The following is a 20,863-nucleotide window of genomic DNA, read 5'->3' as shown; positions in this document are numbered from 1 at the left end:
CACCAGTGGATGTGAGTAACACTCACAATATCAGGTTTCCTCAAATGGAATTTTGGCTGTTACTTAGATGCTACCTCGTTGTTGGAAAACTAGCCCTGAGCCATGACTGTGGAATAAATATGCAAGTCTAGATCAAACTAAACCAAGTCTAGGTTCCCTGAGTCCATATCAGAAAACATGAAAACAGCAGAAGAGGAAAGATTATTTTGAAAATAAAATAAAATTAATTTAAAGAAATGTTTTCATAGACTAATTTTAGTCTATTGGATAACACCTGTACATAATATTGAAACCAGCCCACACAGACCATTAACATGTGTCTCCACAAACCTCCCCTTGGCAAACCCGTCCTTTACCTTGTCACCAGAAGATAGCAATACTGTCCTTGGAATGTAGGCTTGAAGGCTAATTTCGCCAGTAATATAATATACACACCCGTGAAGATCCGGGTTAGAAAAGGTCTTCAGCAACCCATGCTTGTCGTAAGAGGCCACTAGCGGGATCGGTTGGCCAGGCTCGCCGACTTGGTTGATGGATGTCATCGTATCCCAATTACGTGGATCGATGCTCATTATATCAATCACTGGTTTACCTCGTCTCGTCAAACAACAAACAAGGAGTAACATACAGTAGATGGGGTTGATTAGCAGACAATTGATTGTAACCACACGTGTTTTGTGCTCTAAAGAAGTTTAAGTCACAGATATGTGTTTCATATCTGAATAAAGTTCAAAGTACACCGAATTCCTGGGGCCTTTTAAAAAAATTATACAGCGATGAGGGTGGGGGTGAAATACTTCAAATAGCGGGGTACGAGCCATGATGCTGCTGATCCTTTATCACCAGACATGTGCTAACGTTTCATATACATTTATGAAAAAAATAAAAAAGCGCCTTGTAAAACATTCAACGAGATGATTCTATTCATTTAGACTAAGCTGGCAAAGGGTTTGGTTACCCTTGTCGCCATGTTCAGAACGTCACGCCCAAGTCAACACGCATTCCGGCGGTATGTGAACAATCTGTCGAAACATCAGCAAAGTTAATCAAACAAATACAACGGGACCAAGGTCACTAACTGCACCACTTGAAGATAATTGCTATGTAATTAACTACTAATCAGTGTGTGCATTCAACATCAGTAGGGGGCCACAGAATGCCACAAATTACTGGAAATGGTCTTTCATAACCACGTTTTTCAGTCACATTGGATGATGCATGTGGTTTTACTTGCTGTATGACCTGGGTTATTCTCTTAAAACGAAGGGCGATTTAAAATAAATTAATTCGGGAACATATAGCTACATTTCATTCAAATATTGGTGTTTGGCTTCATAAAGCACTTAAGTTTGTGCCCGATAGATTTCGGTTTAATTAATTACCGTGTCGTCACGTGGAGACTTGTAAATAGTTTTATTTCTAAAGTATAGATATAGTGATACGACGAATGCTGACAGTGACATAGGAAGAAAGATGAGATGTTGGATGAAGAACGGGTAGTTAAGTGTATTGAGATAAAGCGCTCTTTCAAAGATAGACCGTGCAGTAGCAGGGTGGTTGAAAAACAACCCGGAACATGAACATTTGATACTGTTTCATACTCTATTTACATGTAGAGTAGGGGAAACATTATAATATTGTAGGGACGAAATGAACATTCGTTCCCTGTCCGAATCGTCGACACACAGCGTGGCGCTGGAAGATTTCCGAGACAAAACTATAAACATGCCACGAACTTGCTGAAATGTCCGCTGTTTTCACAGCAGACGTCGATGTGACAAGTACGTAAAATTAGTTTTATCGTTCTCGGGGAAGCCATTTTAGCCCAGAAATGAGGGGTGGGGGCTGCGGATGGGGGAGGTGTTACCGCCTGTGCACCCAAGCGAGAGGGTGAGAAAGTTACATGCCTGTGGTGGCGTCATCAGCAGGAGTGCGTCTTGTTTGACGCCGCGCAGTTCGTTCGAACATACATCAATTGCGGTAATATCTCATTAATGGGCGAAACACATCTCTAACATCTCAGTGATGTACGCGCTGAAGCGTCTGTGCGATCCCAGTGCATAGTACATTCCGGGGGACAGACTCGTCACATGATGTTCAGGCCGTAACCAAGTACAGAACTTGTATAGCTCTACACAGGGTCTGTTAACCAACTGTATCAGTTATGTACACATTTAACTGACCCTGTGTGGAGCTACGTAAGGTCTGTACATGGTTGACTGACCCAGTGTGGATCTATACAAGCTCTGTACATGGTTGGCTGACCCTGTGTGGGCGTATACAAGCTCTGTACATGGTTGACTGACCCAGTGTGGGTGTATACAAGCTCGGTACATGGTTGACTGACCCAGTGTGGATCTATACAAGCTCTGTACATGGTTGGCTGACCCTGTGTGGGTGTATACAAGCTCTGTACATGGTTGACTGACCCAGTGTGGATCTATACAAGCTCTGTACATGGTTGACTGACCTTGTGTGGGTGTATACAAGCTCGGTACATGGTTGACTGACCCTGTGTGGATCTATACAAGCTCTGTACATGGTTGACTGACCCTGTGTGGGTGTATACAAGCTCTGTACATGGTTGACTGACCCAGTGTGGATCTATACAAGCTCTGTACATGGTTGGCTGACCCTGTGTGGGCGTATTCAAGCTCTGTACATGGTTGACTGACCCTGTGTGGATCTATACAAGCTCTGTACATGGTTGACTGACCCAGTGTGGGTGTATACAAGCTCTGTACATGGTTGGCTGACCCTGTGTGGGTGTATACAAGCTCTGTACATGGTTGGCTGACCCTGTGTGGGTGTATACAAGCTCTGTACATGGTTAACTGACCCTGTGTGGAGCTATGCAAGTTCTCTACATGGTTAACTGACTCTGTGTGGAACTATGCAAGTTCTGTACATGGTTGACTGACCCAGTGTGGGTGTATACAAGCTCGGTACATGGTTGGCTGACCCTGTGTGGGTGTATACAAGCTCTGTACATGGTTAACTGACTCTGTGTGGAGCTATGCAAGTTCTGTACATGGTTAACTGACCCTGTGTGGAACTATTCAAGTTCTGTACATGGTTGACTGACCCTGTGTGGAGCTATATACACGAATTTATTTCGTTCACAAAATATAAATGTAAAGCAACAGATATATTTTCCAGTCACCGCATTTCATGTTGATATACATTGACACATGGAATTCGTCATGCAGGACCGATCATAACTATCTGTGGAGGATTACTCATCTCTTTTATATTACTTCCGAGATTTCAGAACAATTATCTCATTTTTGCAGTCTTCCCGTCATCATTACATATCCACCGAAAATAACTGAGTTTACCAGACAATCATTCCACTGAGCACAAATTGATTTCTATCGGGTAATGCTGCCTTTCGAGCGATGAGAGTTTATTAATTTTGATGTATCGCGGTATCTTTCAATCTATCATAATTTAGGATTTTATTCCACCCGCAGGTTCCATTTGCGAGACAACATAGCAGATCAGGTTTCATTCACGGACTTCGATTTTTACAAGCCTATGTGCATATACCAGAAAACTCAATGAGTGTGTGTAGTGTACCGTATTTCCTCGATTAAACCCCGGGAGTGTATTATTTTCAGACACCACCGGCGTTTAATCGCAAAGATAACAATAGGGAGAATTCCGAGTATAAAAACTTTCTAGTGTTTAATTGAGGAAACACGGTAATTGTCGACAGTCGATCTGCAGGTTTAAGCTCTCTGATTTATCAAAATACACAATTTGTGTATAAAATGCCGTCAGCACTAAAGTTAATTTGAAACCTTAGTCTTAAGGTTAGTCTTAAAGACCCCGAAACAGATGTATCCAATACAGCCCATGCAAGTCTATAATATTGGCATGTCCAGATTTTTTGCAGTTTCTGGCTCATTTTACTTATCTCATGAAGATAATTTTAGAACTGGTTTTTTTCTGGAAAATATGTTCATGAGACTGGGTATTTGTCTATCTAAAAGTTTAAACATCTCTAAAAACCGATTTTTTTCCGTTGCAAGCGTTCAGGTTATAAAATAATTAACTGTCCCCGTAAATTGTCGAAAAAAAATCTAGTCTCAAAATACAAAAAATTCCCCCGAAATCAGAATATCAAATGGTTGCTCCCTCATGGAAATACGATATTTGCAAACAATTCCATTAGCTGGACCTGGAAAAAATAAATATGGCTCAAGTAACTGAAAGCATTTTGGGATCCATGAAACTGATGGCACGGTGACTGACGTTCCCTCAAAACATTACATCATCCCAGACATTACGTCATCCCATCTATTCTTAATGCCGACCACGACCAGGAGAAGTCTGGCCCTGTGCTAAAGTATAATTAGAGGCTGGTGTCCACACGAGGGAGATGTGCAACAACAGCGGCACGGACAACTAATCCTGGCTCACTAGAGGTGCAACAGAATACACGGCCCTGGATGGACTCCCTTCCATCAACTTTACAGGTGCCACGCTGTGATCCAAGAAACGTGCCTTGCAAGGAACAAATAATACCACCATGACATGTGCTGCTGCATCAAGTGGTGATTCATACACTTCACTAAGAGGGTGAATGCCACAGTAAGCACTACAAGATCCTTAGCATGGCGGAATGTATCGAGTCTGGGTTTAGATAAACCAGTGACTGAAACGACTAATGCTACGAGGGAACGATGACCAGGAAACAGTGAAGGCACCGAGCCTGACCACCCGATCCTCTTTCGGCGGCCCTTGCTACAAGCGCCCCGCGAAGCTCCGGGATAGAATATGTCTTCAGCAACCCATACTTCCCGTAAAAGGCGACTATGCTTGTCTTAAGAGTCGACTAACGGGATCGGGTGGTCAGGCTCGCTGACTTGGTTGATGCGTGTCTTGGATCCCAATTGTGTGGATCGATGCTCATGATATTAATCAATGGATTGTCTGGTCCAGACTCTATTATTTACAGACCGCCGTCATATAGCTGGGATATTGCTGAGTGCGGCGTTAAAAAACAAACCAATCAACTACTAAAAGCATGAGATACTGGGTTTATTTCTCGGCATTGCCCACTGTGTGGATGTACATACCGCATTGCATGTACCTACCTGACCATTGATATATTTCGGATTTTTTAACATCTAGCATCATCTTCAATTATCCAGTGTATTGTATCGCCATTCTATTATGACCATAAACGAAGGGATATATGTAATACACTGGTTAATCGAGGTTGAAAAGGCATGATGATCTATTTTTGCTTTCGACACCAGTAATAGTTATGAAATCACTCATCACGGGAACGCCGTGATTGTCGTTAGTGATGATTACTGGTCACGTGATGTCTGTCTGATAACTTCCAGACAGGAGTATGATGGATGGCATCAATTCCACACTTGTATATAACCAGTTGGCAAATGATGACCAATTTCATTACCACATATTTCTCCAACGAGGGCCAGAGAAACTAGGACGTCGCTTTTCAAACGATTTTCTCTGATGGGACCCGGGTAGACCAATGAGTTTGGATATGACATCGGTTAACCTCGGAAGTTTCCGTACTATTAACATACTGCTGCATGAATGTGAGCCACGGGTTAATAAGGTCGAAGTCAGAGGTTGCGAATGTGAAAAGGTGGTTATTCCCGCGAAGTGAGCGTCAAAACGTCGTGTGAGTGAACAGTACTAACCGAAACAATAAGGAAGACCACATTTTCGTTTCTATTTCCAAAGTCAGAATACAAGTCGACATCAAGTTCAGTTGAAAATAGGTAAGTTTACATTTACTACAAAATTTCATATGGCTGAGACCAACTCCATGATATAGCAGGATGCTTGGGGTATGCATTGATTACATAGTAGATCTGTGTTCAAACAGGGCTTGTACAGAATGACAAGGTAAACGACGGTGTTGCTGGATCAGTGTGAAAGGTGACGTATCTGTGTTTTGTGTTACGTGTATGTCGTTCTTAATAATGAAATAAAGGGAGACTTTTCATACTTGTGTAAATCTTGAAGTATCTTTGTTTACTTTGTAAACAGCATCTTTCAGATTAGATTATGTTTTAGAGCTGACACCCATCGCTACACTTGATGATAACGTATCTGCTTTTACTGGTAACGGATGTGTATCTGTTCCCGTCTGTCGTGTTTATAGCATGACAACAACGTCAATTTGATCTGTCATTGTCTTATTGTCCAACGTCTTTCGTCCACCCAAATGATGTGATTTGAAAAAAATTACTTTGGCATTATCAACTTTTTGTTTTGTTGCAGATTATGGCTAAAACTCGTATGGAAATACAGCGAAATTACAGGGAGAGCTAGTGACATGGTTCAAGTAACTAAACATTGCTCCTAATCGTAATATAAGATTGAAAATTACTTCACCATTATTGTTTGAAATACACACTATATCCATAACGTATAGGGCGTTGTGTGTTTCAAGTAATGAAGGGCAGATTAGTCACTGATTAGAGCAGGACCCATGAAGGGCCTGCAGTTAATAAAATGGAAGACACGAATCTAAAGAAGCTGGAACTTTGAAAATGCTTTTCTCCCATCTGAATTTACAGAGAGCATTGTGTGTTCATATATGTCAGAATGTACGTACCTCTAATCACATGTGCATAATTATCTTTCTTTTAATTATTTAAGGTAGCAACACTGTATTTACACCAGCTTGGGAGTTTTAGCGGTATTGTCGCAATACTCACTTGCAAAACTATTTGTAGAAATCTTTCAATACCTTTCATAAACCTTCAGAGTTGTAAATAAGATTTTAATTTGCATTCTTCGTTCACTTTTACATACATGTTTTCACCTAGAATACCTGTGATGTCCTGCAGAGTTGAATACTGAACGACATTGATTGTAAAATACATCGCACAAGAAATTGGCACCACTTAGTGGAGAATGGAAGTAAATGCTATACATCAGATCACTCCTGTGTAAGTGGAAAGCACGTCCATACCACGACAAAAAAATAAATAATTGGTACATTTCTAGTTGATTTTTATAGTTGTAGAAATTGCTTAACAACCAATTAATAGTCAGCACTCATGTTGTAAACCTAAAGTCCACATGTATTTAGTATGTCCTTGGTGCTGCAAATAAGCCTGAAATACAAGTATCCTGCAGACTGAATTGATGTCTGTGTTGTAACAGCTGTTCGCGTAGTCTCTTCCGCACGCATATAAGACTTTAACCCAAAACTCGGCTTCCAGTACACGACAGCTTACAGTCTTAATAACTAGATGTCACAAAACACAGTACCAGGTATATATCAGTGTGGATACTTGACACCAGTACACCAGGATTAAGATAAGTAAACAATACCAGGCAGACAATATGATGAAGGTATGAAGTATGCAGACTAAAACCGTCAGTATCGTTGTAAGACCAGCTGACTAAAATATTAGCAACCTCGCCCGTCAGCCGAAACGTAAACAAGTGTGTGCATGTTGGGGTGGTCTATATATATATATATATATATATATATATATATATATATATATATATATATATATGTCTGGGCCAGGCAAGCCAGTGTGTGCACGTGGCGGTGGTCTATATATATGTCTGGGCCAGGCAAGCCAGTGTGTGCATGTTGGGGTGGTCTATGTATGTCTGGGCCAGGCAAGCCAGTGTGTGCATGAGGTGGTGGTCTATGTATGTCTGGGCCAGGCAAGCCAGTGTGTGCATGAGGTGGTGGTCTATGTATGTCTGGGCCAGGCAAGCCAGTGTGTGCATGAGGCGGTGGTCTATGTATGTCTGGGCCAGGCAAGCCAGTGTGTGCATGTGGCGGTGGTCTATATATATATATATATGTCTGGGCCAGGCAAGCCAGTGTGTGCATGTGGCGGTGGTCAATATATATATATATATGTCTGGGACAGGCAAGCCAGTGTGTGCATGTGGCGGTGGTCAATATATATATATATATGTCTGGGACAGGCAAGCCAGTGTGTGCATGTGGCGGTGGTCTATATATATATATATATGTCTGGGCCAGGCAAGCCAGTGTGTGCATGTGGCGGTGGTCTATATATATATATATATGTCTGGGCCAGGCAAGCCAGTGTGTGCATGTGGCGGTGGTCTATATATATATATATATGTCTGGGCCAGGCAAGCCAGTGTGTGCATGTGGCGGTGGTCAATATATATATATATATGTCTGGGACAGGCAAGCCAGTGTGTGCATGTGGCGGTGGTCAATATATATATATATATGTCTGGGACAGGCAAGCCAGTGTGTGCATGTGGCGGTGGTCTATATATATATATATATGTCTGGGCCAGGCAAGCCAGTGTGTGCATGTGGCGGTGGTCTATATATATATATATATGTCTGGGCCAGGCAAGCCAGTGTGTGCATGTGGCGGTGGTCTATATATATATATATATGTCTGGGCCAGGCAAGCCAGTGTGTGCATGTGGCGGTGGTCTATATATATATATATATGTCTGGGCCAGGCAAGCCAGTGTGTGCATGTGGCGGTGGTCAATATATATATATATATGTCTGGGCCAGGCAAGCCAGTGTGTGCAAGTGGCGGTGGTCTATATATATATATATATGTCTGGGCCAGGCAAGCCAGTGTGTGCATGTGGCGGTGGTCAATATATATATATATATGTCTGGGACAGGCAAGCCAGTGTGTGCATGTGGCGGTGGTCTATATATATATATATATGTCTGGGCCAGGCAAGCCAGTGTGTGCATGTGGCGGTGGTCTATATATATATATATATGTCTGGGCCAGGCAAGCCAGTGTGTGCATGTGGCGGTGGTCTATATATATATATATATGTCTGGGCCAGGCAAGCCAGTGTGTGCATGTTGGGGTGGTCAATATATATATATATATATGTCTGGGCCAGGCAAGCCAGTGTGTGCATGTTGGGGTGGTCAATATATATATATATATGTCTGGGACAGGCAAGCCAGTGTGTGCATGTGGCGGTGGTCAATATATATATATATATGTCTGGGCCAGGCAAGCCAGTGTGTGCATGTGGCGGTGGTCAATATATATATATATATGTCTGGGACAGGCAAGCCAGTGTGTGCATGTGGCGGTGGTCTATATATATATATATATGTCTGGGCCAGGCAAGCCAGTGTGTGCATGTGGCGGTGGTCAATATATATATATATATGTCTGGGACAGGCAAGCCAGTGTGTGCATGTGGCGGTGGTCTATATATATATATATATGTCTGGGCCAGGCAAGCCAGTGTGTGCATGTGGCGGTGGTCTATATATATATATATATGTCTGGGCCAGGCAAGCCAGTGTGTGCATGTGGCGGTGGTCTATATATATATATATATGTCTGGGCCAGGCAAGCCAGTGTGTGCATGTTGGGGTGGTCAATATATATATATATATGTCTGGGCCAGGCAAGCCAGTGTGTGCATGTTGGGGTGGTCAATATATATATATATATGTCTGGGACAGGCAAGCCAGTGTGTGCATGTGGCGGTGGTCAATATATATATATATATGTCTGGGCCAGGCAAGCCAGTGTGTGCATGTGGCGGTGGTCAATATATATATATATATGTCTGGGCCAGGCAAGCCAGTGTGTGCATGTTGGGGTGGTCAATATATATATATATATGTCTGGGCCAGGCAAGCCAGTGTGTGCATGTTGGGGTGGTCAATATATATATATATATGTCTGGGCCAGGCAAGCCAGTGTGTGCATGTTGGGGTGGTCAATATATATATATATATGTCTGGGCCAGGCAAGCCAGTGTGTGCATGTTGGGGTGGTCAATATATATATATATATGTCTGGGCCAGGCAAGCCAGTGTGTGCATGTTGGGGTGGTCAATATATATATATATATGTCTGGGCCAGGCAAGCCAGTGTGTGCATGTTGGGGTGGTCAATATATATATATATATGTCTGGGCCAGGCAAGCCAGTGTGTGCATGTTGGGGTGGTCAATATATATATATATATGTCTGGGCCAGGCAAGCCAGTGTGTGCATGTTGGGGTGGTCAATATATATATATATATGTCTGGGCCAGGCAAGCCAGTGTGTGCATGTTGGGGTGGTCAATATATATATATATATGTCTGGGCCAGGCAAGCCAGTGTGTGCATGTTGGGGTGGTCAATATATATATATATATGTCTGGGCCAGGCAAGCCAGTGTGTGCATGTTGGGGTGGTCAATATATATATATATATGTCTGGGCCAGGCAAGCCAGTGTGTGCATGTGGCGGTGGTCTATATATATATATATATGTCTGGGCCAGGCAAGCCAGTGTGTGCATGTTGGGGTGGTCAATATATATATATATATGTCTGGGCCAGGCAAGCCAGTGTGTGCATGTTGGGGTGGTCAATATATATATATATATGTCTGGGCCAGGCAAGCCAGTGTGTGCATGTTGGGGTGGTCAATATATATATATATATGTCTGGGCCAGGCAGGCCAGTGTGTGCATGTTGGGGTGGTCTATATATATATATATATGTCTGGGCCAGGCAAGCCAGTGTGTGCATGTTGGGGTGGTCAATATATATATATATATGTCTGGGCCAGGCAGGCCAGTGTGTGCATGTTGGGGTGGTCAATATATATATATATATGTCTGGGCCAGGCAAGCCAGTGTGTGCATGTTGGGGTGGTCAATATATATATATATATGTCTGGGCCAGGCAAGCCAGTGTGTGCATGTTGGGGTGGTCAATATATATATATATATGTCTGGGCCAGGCAAGCCAGTGTGTGCATGTTGGGGTGGTCAATATATATATATATATGTCTGGGCCAGGCAAGCCAGTGTGTGCATGTTGGGGTGGTCAATATATATATATATATGTCTGGGCCAGGCAAGCCAGTGTGTGCATGTTGGGGTGGTCAATATATATATATATATGTCTGGGCCAGGCAAGCCAGTGTGTGCATGTTGGGGTGGTCAATATATATATATATATGTCTGGGCCAGGCAAGCCAGTGTGTGCATGTTGGGGTGGTCAATATATATATATATATGTCTGGGCCAGGCAAGCCAGTGTGTGCATGTTGGGGTGGTCAATATATATATATATATGTCTGGGCCAGGCAAGCCAGTGTGTGCATGTTGGGGTGGTCAATATATATATATATATATGTCTGGGCCAGGCAAGCCAGTGTGTGCATGTTGGGGTGGTCAATATATATATATATATGTCTGGGCCAGGCAAGCCAGTGTGTGCATGTTGGGGTGGTCAATATATATATATATATGTCTGGGCCAGGCAGGCCAGTGTGTGCATGTTGGGGTGGTCAATATATATATATATATGTCTGGGCCAGGCAGGCCAGTGTGTGCATGTGGCGGTGGTCTATATATATATATATATATATATATATATATATATATATATATATATATATATATATATATGTCTGGGCCAGGCAAGCCAGTGTGTTTAGTAAACATTATAACGGTCAAAGCCCAAGACGGATATGATCATCGGATGTTAATATTGAATTCTCCAAGTAATGGAGTTGTTTGACCGATGGGAAAAAGGAAACATGTACTTGGACATCAACGTGGATACAACCACAATAGATATAACTACATTTATTAGGCTAAACAAGCAACTCAGAACACTACATAGACATAGTCATCGACGACACAGACGGTTCCTAGACTGGCTATTATCTTTAGTCAGTAGACCACGAGACTTCATCATACATCGGCCGGCCGAGAGCGGTCAAGTCAACAAGGAAGTCTTCTGCACAAATCTGCACTTCGCTTCAAGCGTGCGTCGGATTTTTGAATACAGCAACTTGTGCACAGTTACTGGATTCAATCGTTTCGGAATGAAATCGTTCATACTATCCTCTCTCGGCTGACAGTATCTATACATCAAATAACTTGGCCTTTGAATGATCCAGAGAGAAGGCTATATGGAATAGTGATTGCTGGCATCGAACTGAGCCCTACACAGAGTAACAGTGATGTCAGCCTTGCAATATAACTAGAATATCATACAGACCATCTCCTGCACTACACTGAGAACGGAATGGAGCTGCAATAAAATCGCTCAATTTGTTTCCTAGCTCGCAAAATGTTTGAAATATTGATTAACATTATATAACAGGGCCATTTTCGGAGTGTCTATATGAGGAGTGAGTCACCCATCCCGGCACAGTGCAGGGACCCTCCTGGCACAGCCAAGGTCAGCTTGGCTCTCGTCAAAGCCATACAAAATCTTGCTAACTTGGAAGGATTTTCCAAATCAATATCATAGTGTGATGAAAACTGACAAAATTGTCCATACTTACGCGTCTAGGTCGACGAGCACAAGCTTCCCATCGCCTTGTTCCTTGGGTTCAACTTTTTTAAAGTAATGTTTTATATAAGGAGTGTGGTGTATATTTCATTCCCAGCTGCCAAAGAGGGGCTGTTTAATGCCTTACACCCAAGCCAGGCTGTGCTCACTTTCAGCTTTCATTGACAGTTGGGCCCTACTCCCGAGGAAACCCGATACCCTCTCAGGACACGTTCGTGTGTTGAAGCGCTCGACTGGGAAACAAGGCTAACATGAATTCTCGGATCTCGAAGCCTTTAAATTCATTTTTATTTAGTCCCCTCGCGGTTTGGGTTATTTTGGAACACATTACGCCTGTCTGTTATATTTACAGTTTTGAAAGAGAATCAAAATACTCAGGTTGAATCGAACCCTGGGTCTCGCGCCTCCACCAAACGATGTGTAATTGGAAATACAAATGCGGAGATATGTCGAAACCCGATTTTGCCAGGATCTTTTTTTCAAGAATCACACATAACAGGGAACTTTGTTTATAACACGTTATCCATGTTCCGGAGGAACGAAAACAGCAGATAGTAGGGCCCTTCGTGCAAATATAACTCTTCTGAAATGGCAGAAAAGGATAAACTGAAGCAATATGAAAACTGGATTTTAAAGTGCATTATTTTACACTCAACGCAACGTGGAAGGTACCTGGTTGGCTATAGCATTAATAATTAAACATATCAATCCATGGTCTACAATCATCTCATATATAAGCAACGTTCTTCTGTCGTGACTTGATAAAGACTTGTGGTATATACAGATAGAGGGAGCGAGAAAACAGGCGATATTAAGCCATGCACATACATACAATTGCTTTATACAACATTCGTGTTAAATTAGTGTTGTTTACTTGTGTAATGGCCTGCATATTCAAATCGGCATATAATCATAAAACATCAGCCGGTTATTTGTAGGTCACGTCGGGATTCCTGGTTAGAATTGGCCCCGCATGATATTGTTAGTCGTTAGAGTGAGTGAGCATGCCGCTTTTAGCATATTTCCAGCATTAAAAGGGGACTTTAATAGATCGGGTGGTCAAACTAGGCGTCTTGGTTGATTTTTGTCCCGACGGCGCTGGACGTTGCTCATAATATCAACAACTGGATTGATGTCCCACATTCGATTACCTACATGTTGATGTGATTGGTCTTCTTTATCAATTCAATATTTAGCCATTTTCCTTTAAATAGACAACACGGCTAAGGAAAGGTCATACGGTATTGGGTAATACATATCTTTAAACTTTAGGCTTCAAAGACTGACGAAATATATGTGTAGTTCCAATATTGCGAAACTGGAACCCTCTGACCAGAAAACCCCGCCAAATGCTGAGTGCCAGTGTTTGAATGTCGACGGGAGAGGGCTACACCTATGTTTATTTGAAAACGGATGTTTGTGGTAAACCAAATCCACCGAAGTACAAGTTGCAGCAATTATTCCACAGCAACATAAGAGTTCAAGTAACAGATATTGTCATATGAAACCTCGTGTTAATGACGTTCGCTCTATCTCATCTTCTCGGCTAAACAGCCATTGTTTGAGTTCGTGATGGTGGAGGAGCCTCCCCTCCTTGCTGTTTCATTACCAGGCGTGATGGAACAAGCACGTACTGGTGTGGTTCTGGTGTAGGAATTCAGAGACTTCCTACATTCCTGACAGTTTCTGCAGGGAAATAGGGCATTTCCGTCAGAAGAATCGTGTTGAAGTGCTGTGCAACACTGATGTTCTGCTGGGACTCTGGTGAGTGATGGATGAGTGAGTAAATGTGGTATTACGTCAAGGCTGGCAACTGTGAGTAAACCTTTCAGCTAGTCCCCACATACAACTGACAACTACAGTATTATTAGAATAACATTTAGAATCAGAAATAAAGTTATCTTAATTAAAAATATGTATCTTCAAAATAAATAATCCAAATGGAGCCCAGAACAATGCTTAATTTCCAAGAGCTGAGGCGATCTAGTCTGGCCAAATATTTCTAGACTTGAGTTGGATTCACATTTTAATTCTTCTGTGAATTTCTCACCTTCTATGGGTGAGATGAAATGGGGTTTAACATGGCGTCAAAGATTATTGTACTTATAGAGCAACATGCATGCACGTGTGTGTGGTTGCTTGTACTGGTCCGGACTATTGCCGGTCTTAGTGCTTGACCACTGAGATACCATGATGCAGGTTAACCCCACTCAGACACAGTATACTGACTCCGAGCTGACCAGTCCTTGTTTAGGCTGCTTAATGCCCAGCGTCAGACAGGGTAACAACAAGTACTATCTTTTAACGTCTTTTGGTATGACGCGACGGGGGATCGAATCCCGGACCTCCGGCTGTTTGGGCGGACGCTCTACCACTAGACCACGGAGGCGGTCTATCACAGTACACTATGAGTGAGTGCATTAGGTTTTACGCCACTTTTAACAATGTTCCAACAATATCATGGCGGAGGGACACCAGAAATGGGCATCATCCATTGTATCCATGAGGGGAATCGAACCCGGGCCTTCGGCATGACGGGCATGACGAGCGAACCCTTTACCTACTTGGCTACCCCACCGCCCCGTATCGGCTTGACAATAGAGAAACAATGAATGGATTGTCAGTGTATATACTATATTCATGTCCGTGGCCTGGAGTTTGGCTGTCAAAGCTTAATTCTTGCAAGGAAGGATGCACCAAACCTTACACCACAAAGGGAAACCTTGACATTGCCACATGTATTGCCACATGCATACTAGACGTATCCACACTCATTTCCTTATGCATATAGCAGTGCTTATACATAATAATATAATCAGAACAATCGACTTGAAAATAATATCTTATATACCATGTGTTTCACTGGGCGTGGGCAAAATCTATCTGCATGTGAATAGCATCAGTGATACGTAATTAGATATTGGTTATTGTTTATGTTAAGAGTGCAAACCCTTCACTGCTATAAATAGAATACCGGATGCAGCAACAAAGAAAGGCCCACACCACAACATCCTTACCTTAATCCAATATGTTGTGTCAAAGACATTTTTTATGACTGAATGAAACTGTTCCATAAGACAGATGACATTTGCTATCTGTCACATCATTTACTGCCATACTCAGTCTGGCATCAGTGTGAGGAGACCCCCACTATAATGCCATACTCAGTCTGGCATCAGTGAAAGGAGACCCTCACTATACTGCCATACTCAGTCTGGCATCAGTGAAAGGAGACCCCCACTATACTGCCATACTCAATCTGGATCAGTGTAAGGAGACCCCCACTATAATGCCATACTCAGTCTGGCATCAGTGAAAGGAGACCCTCACTATACTGCCATACTCAATCTGGATCAGTGTGAGGAGACCCCCACTATAATGCCATACTCAGTCTGGCATCAGTGAAAGGAGACCCTCACTATACTGCCATACTCAATCTGGATCAGTGTGAGGAGACCCTCACTATACTGCCATACTCAGTCTGGCATCAGTGAAAGGAGACCCCCACTATACTGCCATACTCAATCTGGATCAGTGTAAGGAGACCCCCACTATAATGCCATACTCAGTCTGGCATCAGTGAAAGGAGACCCTCACTATACTGCCATACTCAATCTGGATCAGTGTGAGGAGACCCCCACTATAATGCCATACTCAGTCTGGCATCAGTGAAAGGAGACCCTCACTATACTGCCATACTCAATCTGGATCAGTGTGAGGAGACCCTCACTATACTGCCATACTCAGTCTGGCATCAGTAAAAGGAGACCCCACTATACTGCCAAACTCAGGCTGGCATCAGTGTGAGGGGACCCCCACTATACTGCCATACTCAGTCTGGCATCAGTGAAAGGAGACCCCCACTATACTGCCAAACTCAGGCTGGCATCAGTGAAAGGAGACCCCACTATACTGCCATACTCAATCTGGATCAGTGTGAGGAGACCCTCACTATACTGCCATACTCAGTCTGGCATCAGTGAAAGGAGACCCCCACTATACTGCCAAACTCAGGCTGGCATCAGTGAAAGGAGACCCCACTATACTGCCAAACTCAGGCTGGCATCAGTGAAAGGAGACCCCACTATACTGCCATACTCAGTCTGGCATCAGTGAAAGGAGACCCCCACTATACTGCCAAACTCAGGCTGGCATCAGTGAAAGGAGACCCCACTATACTGCCATACTCAGTCTGGCATCAGTGAAAGGAGACCCCCACTATACTGCCAAACTCAGGCTGGCATCAGCGAAAGGAGACGCCACTATACTGCCATACTCAATCTGGATCAGTGTGAGGAGACCCCTGCTATACTGCCATACTCAATCTGGATCAGTGTGAGGAGACCCCTGCTATACTGCCATACTCAATCTGGATCAGTGTGAGGAGACCCCTGCTATACTGCCATACTCAATCTGGATCAGTGTGAGGAGACCCCTGCTATACTGCCATACTCAATCTGGATCAGTGTGAGGAGACCCCTGCTATACTGCCATACTCAATCTGGATCAGTGTGAGGAGACCCCTGCTATACTGCCATACTCAATCTGGATCAGTGTGAGGAGACCCCTGCTATACAGCCTTACTCAATACAAACAACAAAAACATGGGATTAATTACAAAACTTTATTCTGGAATGTTGATATGAAATACTTCAACATAATTGTACAATGTCCACTATTTACAAGTATAAAATGGCCCACCCATCCCAATGATTCTAATGATGATGGTCGGAAACATCTGGCCTTAAATTTTAAAGAGATCCTCAAACAACTTCATCACTGTCAAAGCATTACTCGTAAGTACATGTCATTTCTCAAAAACATGATGTTACATACTAAAAAAATAAAATGTAATTATTCAATTCTTACAATGCTTACAAATTCAAAATTGAATTTAGAATAACTAATATTCCAAATGTATTCCACAATTCCAAAATATCATTTTGCTTTTGTACATATGTATATGTTAGGCATGCTCACATGATGAAGGCAATAAGTATGAGAGAAAATTCAATGATTGAACGGTATATAACATTTAAAATATATCGTAAAATAATGTTCATAAATCTGACAATGATCAATACTAGAACGATCATCATTGATGAAATATTAGGCACTATGTACATCATGACAATTTACACTTTCATTGATATGTCAATTGGGGCATCTATGATCAAACTACCATTTAAATGTACATCAAGCTCAAGCCTGGCTTTCTAAAAGGATGTCATCTAGTTGCTAAATAATGAATATTCTGGTACATACTAACATAACTAACACTACCATAGAAAACATGTTGAAACAAATTTGAATAAGCAACACTATTTAGATCTTTCTGATGGATCAGGGTTTCCATATTGTTGAAAATTGTCTTTGAAGCACCATAAAATATACATTGTTTAAGTGCAGTGGTCTCTTGATTCATCATGCTTATGATCACAAGAAATTTGTTTTGCTAAGAATAAGTAATGATTCTTATGTACATATCAGTCTGGCAAGTACTTCCTGAGCAGCAATGCTCACAAGCCACCTGTGTGGGGTAGGGGGGGACAGGGGAGTGGTTGACAGAGTGACTAAAACAGATCTTCAAAACATGACGATGAACATTCAATGCCATCTGGCAGAAATACACACAGAGCATCATTGCGGTATAAAAGAATATTATAAAAGTTCTTTCAAATGAACATTTGACATCAAAATATCATAATGTCATAATATAACATTAAAATAACAAATGTTTTGGGTTAAAGAAATTCTCCAAATTTTACATAAAACAAATGTCTTCAAACCATTATCAGCAAATCACTGCTAGTCAGAGTCCCTGGTTTTCAAACAAAAGAGGATGAGGCTCGTGCCCCTCCATCCCCACCTTGTGAGTTGCCCGGGTGATCATCACGGTCATACTTCTCATCTCGGTGTGACGGCTTCCTGTCATAGTCCTCATACGCGTCGCGGGCATAGTCATCGTCATCGTAGTACTGGCCCGAGTAGCGGTCCTTCTCACTGTGGTAACTTGGCGGATGTTTATCATTCAGCGATGTCTGGCTCTTCCTCATGCTGTCAGCATCACGGTCATAGTCATAGTAGCTGCAACAACAGACAAACATCAATGTCAGGTCACGCTGTCAGCATCGCGGTCACAGTCATAGTAGCTGCAACAACAGATAACAATCAATGTCAGGTCATGCTGTCAGCATCGCTGTCACAGTCATAGTAGCTGCAACAACAGACAACAATCAAAATCAGGTCACGCCGTCAGCATCGCTGTCACAGTCATAGTAGCTGCAACAACAGATAACAATGTCAGGTCACGCTGTCAGCAGTGCTGTCACAGTCATAGTAGCTGCAACAACAGACAACAATCAATGTCAGGTCATGCTGTCAGCATCGCTGCCACAGTCATAGTAGCTGCAACAACAGATAACAATCAATGTCAGGTCACGCTGTCAGCATCGCTGTTACAGTCATAGTAGCTGCAACAACAGACAACAATCAATATCAGGTCACGCTGTCAGCATCGCTGTTACAGTCATAGTAGCTGCAACAACAGATAACCATCAATTTGTAGAATTTTCCTATTCGGAATATTCTATAAGTAATACGTTACCACTGTTATACCGAGGCTGTTGTCTCCCACAACTGCTGCTATAGCGAAATCTACCACAGAGATCTCAATTACCTCATGCAGCACGTGCGTAGCCACCTAGCTGCCATGTGACACCCTTCACTCTTGTCTCCTGCGAGAGCAAGTGCTCGGCGGACGGACGGGCGGGCAGCAGCCCAGTGGTAACGTATTACTTATAGAATATTCCGAATAGGAAAATTCTACAAATTACATTACATGCCTTGAACTCGAGACAATTGATGTGAAGACCTAGTTCGTCTACGCACCACAGCCCCGAGCTCACCTCCCCCTCTAGATGGGCGCCCCAGCCCACTAGAGAGGCGTCTGTATACAGGTTCAACGTGGCCCGGTAGGGCCGCATAGAGACTCCTGATAAGACATTGTAAGGGAGCGTCCACCACTCCAGATGCGGTCGGAGCCGATCCGGGAGGGCGACGGTCGCACTGTTCACTTCCGTTGCTAACAACTGGATTAAAAACCGTTGCAGCGGGCGGAGTTGCAGACGACCCCGTTCGGTGCAGTCCTGGGCTGATACAAGTAGCCCTAACAGCTGTTCCCAAAAGTGAACAGTCTGTTGCACCGCTAAGACTTTGGCAATCATCGCCTGAATTTTGTGCCACCGGTCTGGGGGGACAAATAGGCGATGGGACACCCTGTTGAACCGACCTCCGATGAACTGCAAGTTCTGAGAAGGGGTTAACTCGCTCTTGGGGAGATTGACAATCCACCCCAATTGCTCCAAGAGCCGACGTGCGAAAACGAGATGGCGTGACAGGGTGTCCGTCATTCGATTTGCTACTAGCGAGTTGTCCAGGTACGCGAAGTACCGGACACCCCTCCGGTGGAGGAACCCCACTATGGGGGTGGTTAACCGGGTGAACAGCCAGGGAGCGGATGAAAGACCGAATGGGAGTACAACCCACTCGTAGTGCCTGCCTTGAAAGACAAACCTGAGATACTTGTGATGATCCGAGTGAATCGGAACATGCAGATAAGCATCCTTCAGGTCGATCGAAGCTAGCCAGTCGGCCGGCATGATCAGTGTTTTCAGGTCCGTCAAGCTCAACATTCTAATCTTGGGCGGTTTGCGCAGGTAGAACTCGTTGAACGATTTCAAGTTGTGAATCATTCTGAGTTCGGCACTGTCCTTCTTGGGAACGAGAAATATCCTGGAGTAAAACCCCGGTGTTATTTCTGGTAGAGCTAACTCCCGAACTGCCCTCTTCTCCACCAACCTGCCTATGGCATCGGCGAGGAAGGGAAGATCGGTTTCCGAATAGAAACCTGCCGACGGGGCAACGGTGAGCGGCGGATTCGCTTTGAGATCAAGCCGATAGCCGTACCGAATCGTGTTGACCACCCACGGGTCGTCGAACACTTGTTCCCAATTCTCCCAGTAAGTCTGGAGTCTGGCTCCCACTGAGGAAAGAGAGGGGGGCCGGAAGGGCTGCGGCAGGCGCAACTGTCCAGGGCCAAGTGACTCGGGTTCGCCTACGGGCCAACCGAAGTTGGCGCTGTCGGCATACGAACCCCTCCAATGAGAGTCACCTGGAGGGGCCCTTGCCGTCCTTAGACGACTTGGGCTTTCCCCAGTTCCCCTTCTTCCCGCGAAAGGGCTGCTGAGAACCCTTACCGGAGCCCTCAGAGCGGGGCTTCTTCCCGGAGGAATAAGGACCCGACCCCTTAGGCCTGCCTAACGCAGCATCCTGGGGCGCGCTCCGCTTCGGAGCGGCACCCAGGCGCCTATGCAAGGACCCCACAAGATCCAGTGTGTGCCGAGAGGCCTCGGCAGACACAGCGGCCTGTTGTTCCTTCAGAACCCCAGGGATCTTGTTATTAAACAGGGTCCGAGCAGACCAAGGCTGCGAAAGGAGCACCTCCTGATTGGCAGCGTCCAACCCTGAAGCAGCCAGATACGACTGGCGCCGAAGAAA

General features: G+C 43.7%; 2 protein-coding genes across 5 annotated transcripts in view; both read right to left on the bottom strand.

Moving 5' to 3' along the window:
- LOC124140100 (neuroglian-like) overlaps positions 1–12,480 on the bottom strand; it is a 74,303-nt gene extending 61,823 nt beyond the window's left edge. Inside the window, exon 1 of the mRNA XM_046507467.2 lies at positions 12,297–12,480. The gene's annotated coding sequence lies outside the window, so the exon portion shown is untranslated. The remainder of the gene's footprint in view (positions 1–12,296) is intronic.
- Positions 12,481–16,914: 4,434 nt separating this feature from the next.
- LOC124140099 (neuroglian-like) overlaps positions 16,915–20,863 on the bottom strand; it is a 73,116-nt gene continuing 69,167 nt past the window's right edge. For all 4 annotated transcript variants that reach the window (XM_046507452.2, XM_046507454.2, XM_046507453.2 and 1 more), the window contains one exon: positions 16,915–18,391. In XM_046507452.2, the coding sequence (XP_046363408.2) occupies positions 18,133–18,391 (259 nt within the window). In that variant the 3' untranslated portion in view covers positions 16,915–18,132. The remainder of the gene's footprint in view (positions 18,392–20,863) is intronic.

Source organism: Haliotis rufescens, unplaced genomic scaffold, assembly GCF_023055435.1.
Source record: "Haliotis rufescens isolate VD_foot unplaced genomic scaffold, xgHalRufe1.0.p SCAF_22, whole genome shotgun sequence".
NCBI classification, from domain to species: Eukaryota; Metazoa; Mollusca; class Gastropoda; order Lepetellida; family Haliotidae; genus Haliotis; species Haliotis rufescens.
Note: the sequence above shows the minus strand (reverse complement) of the source record. Positions and strands in the feature narration are given on the sequence as shown.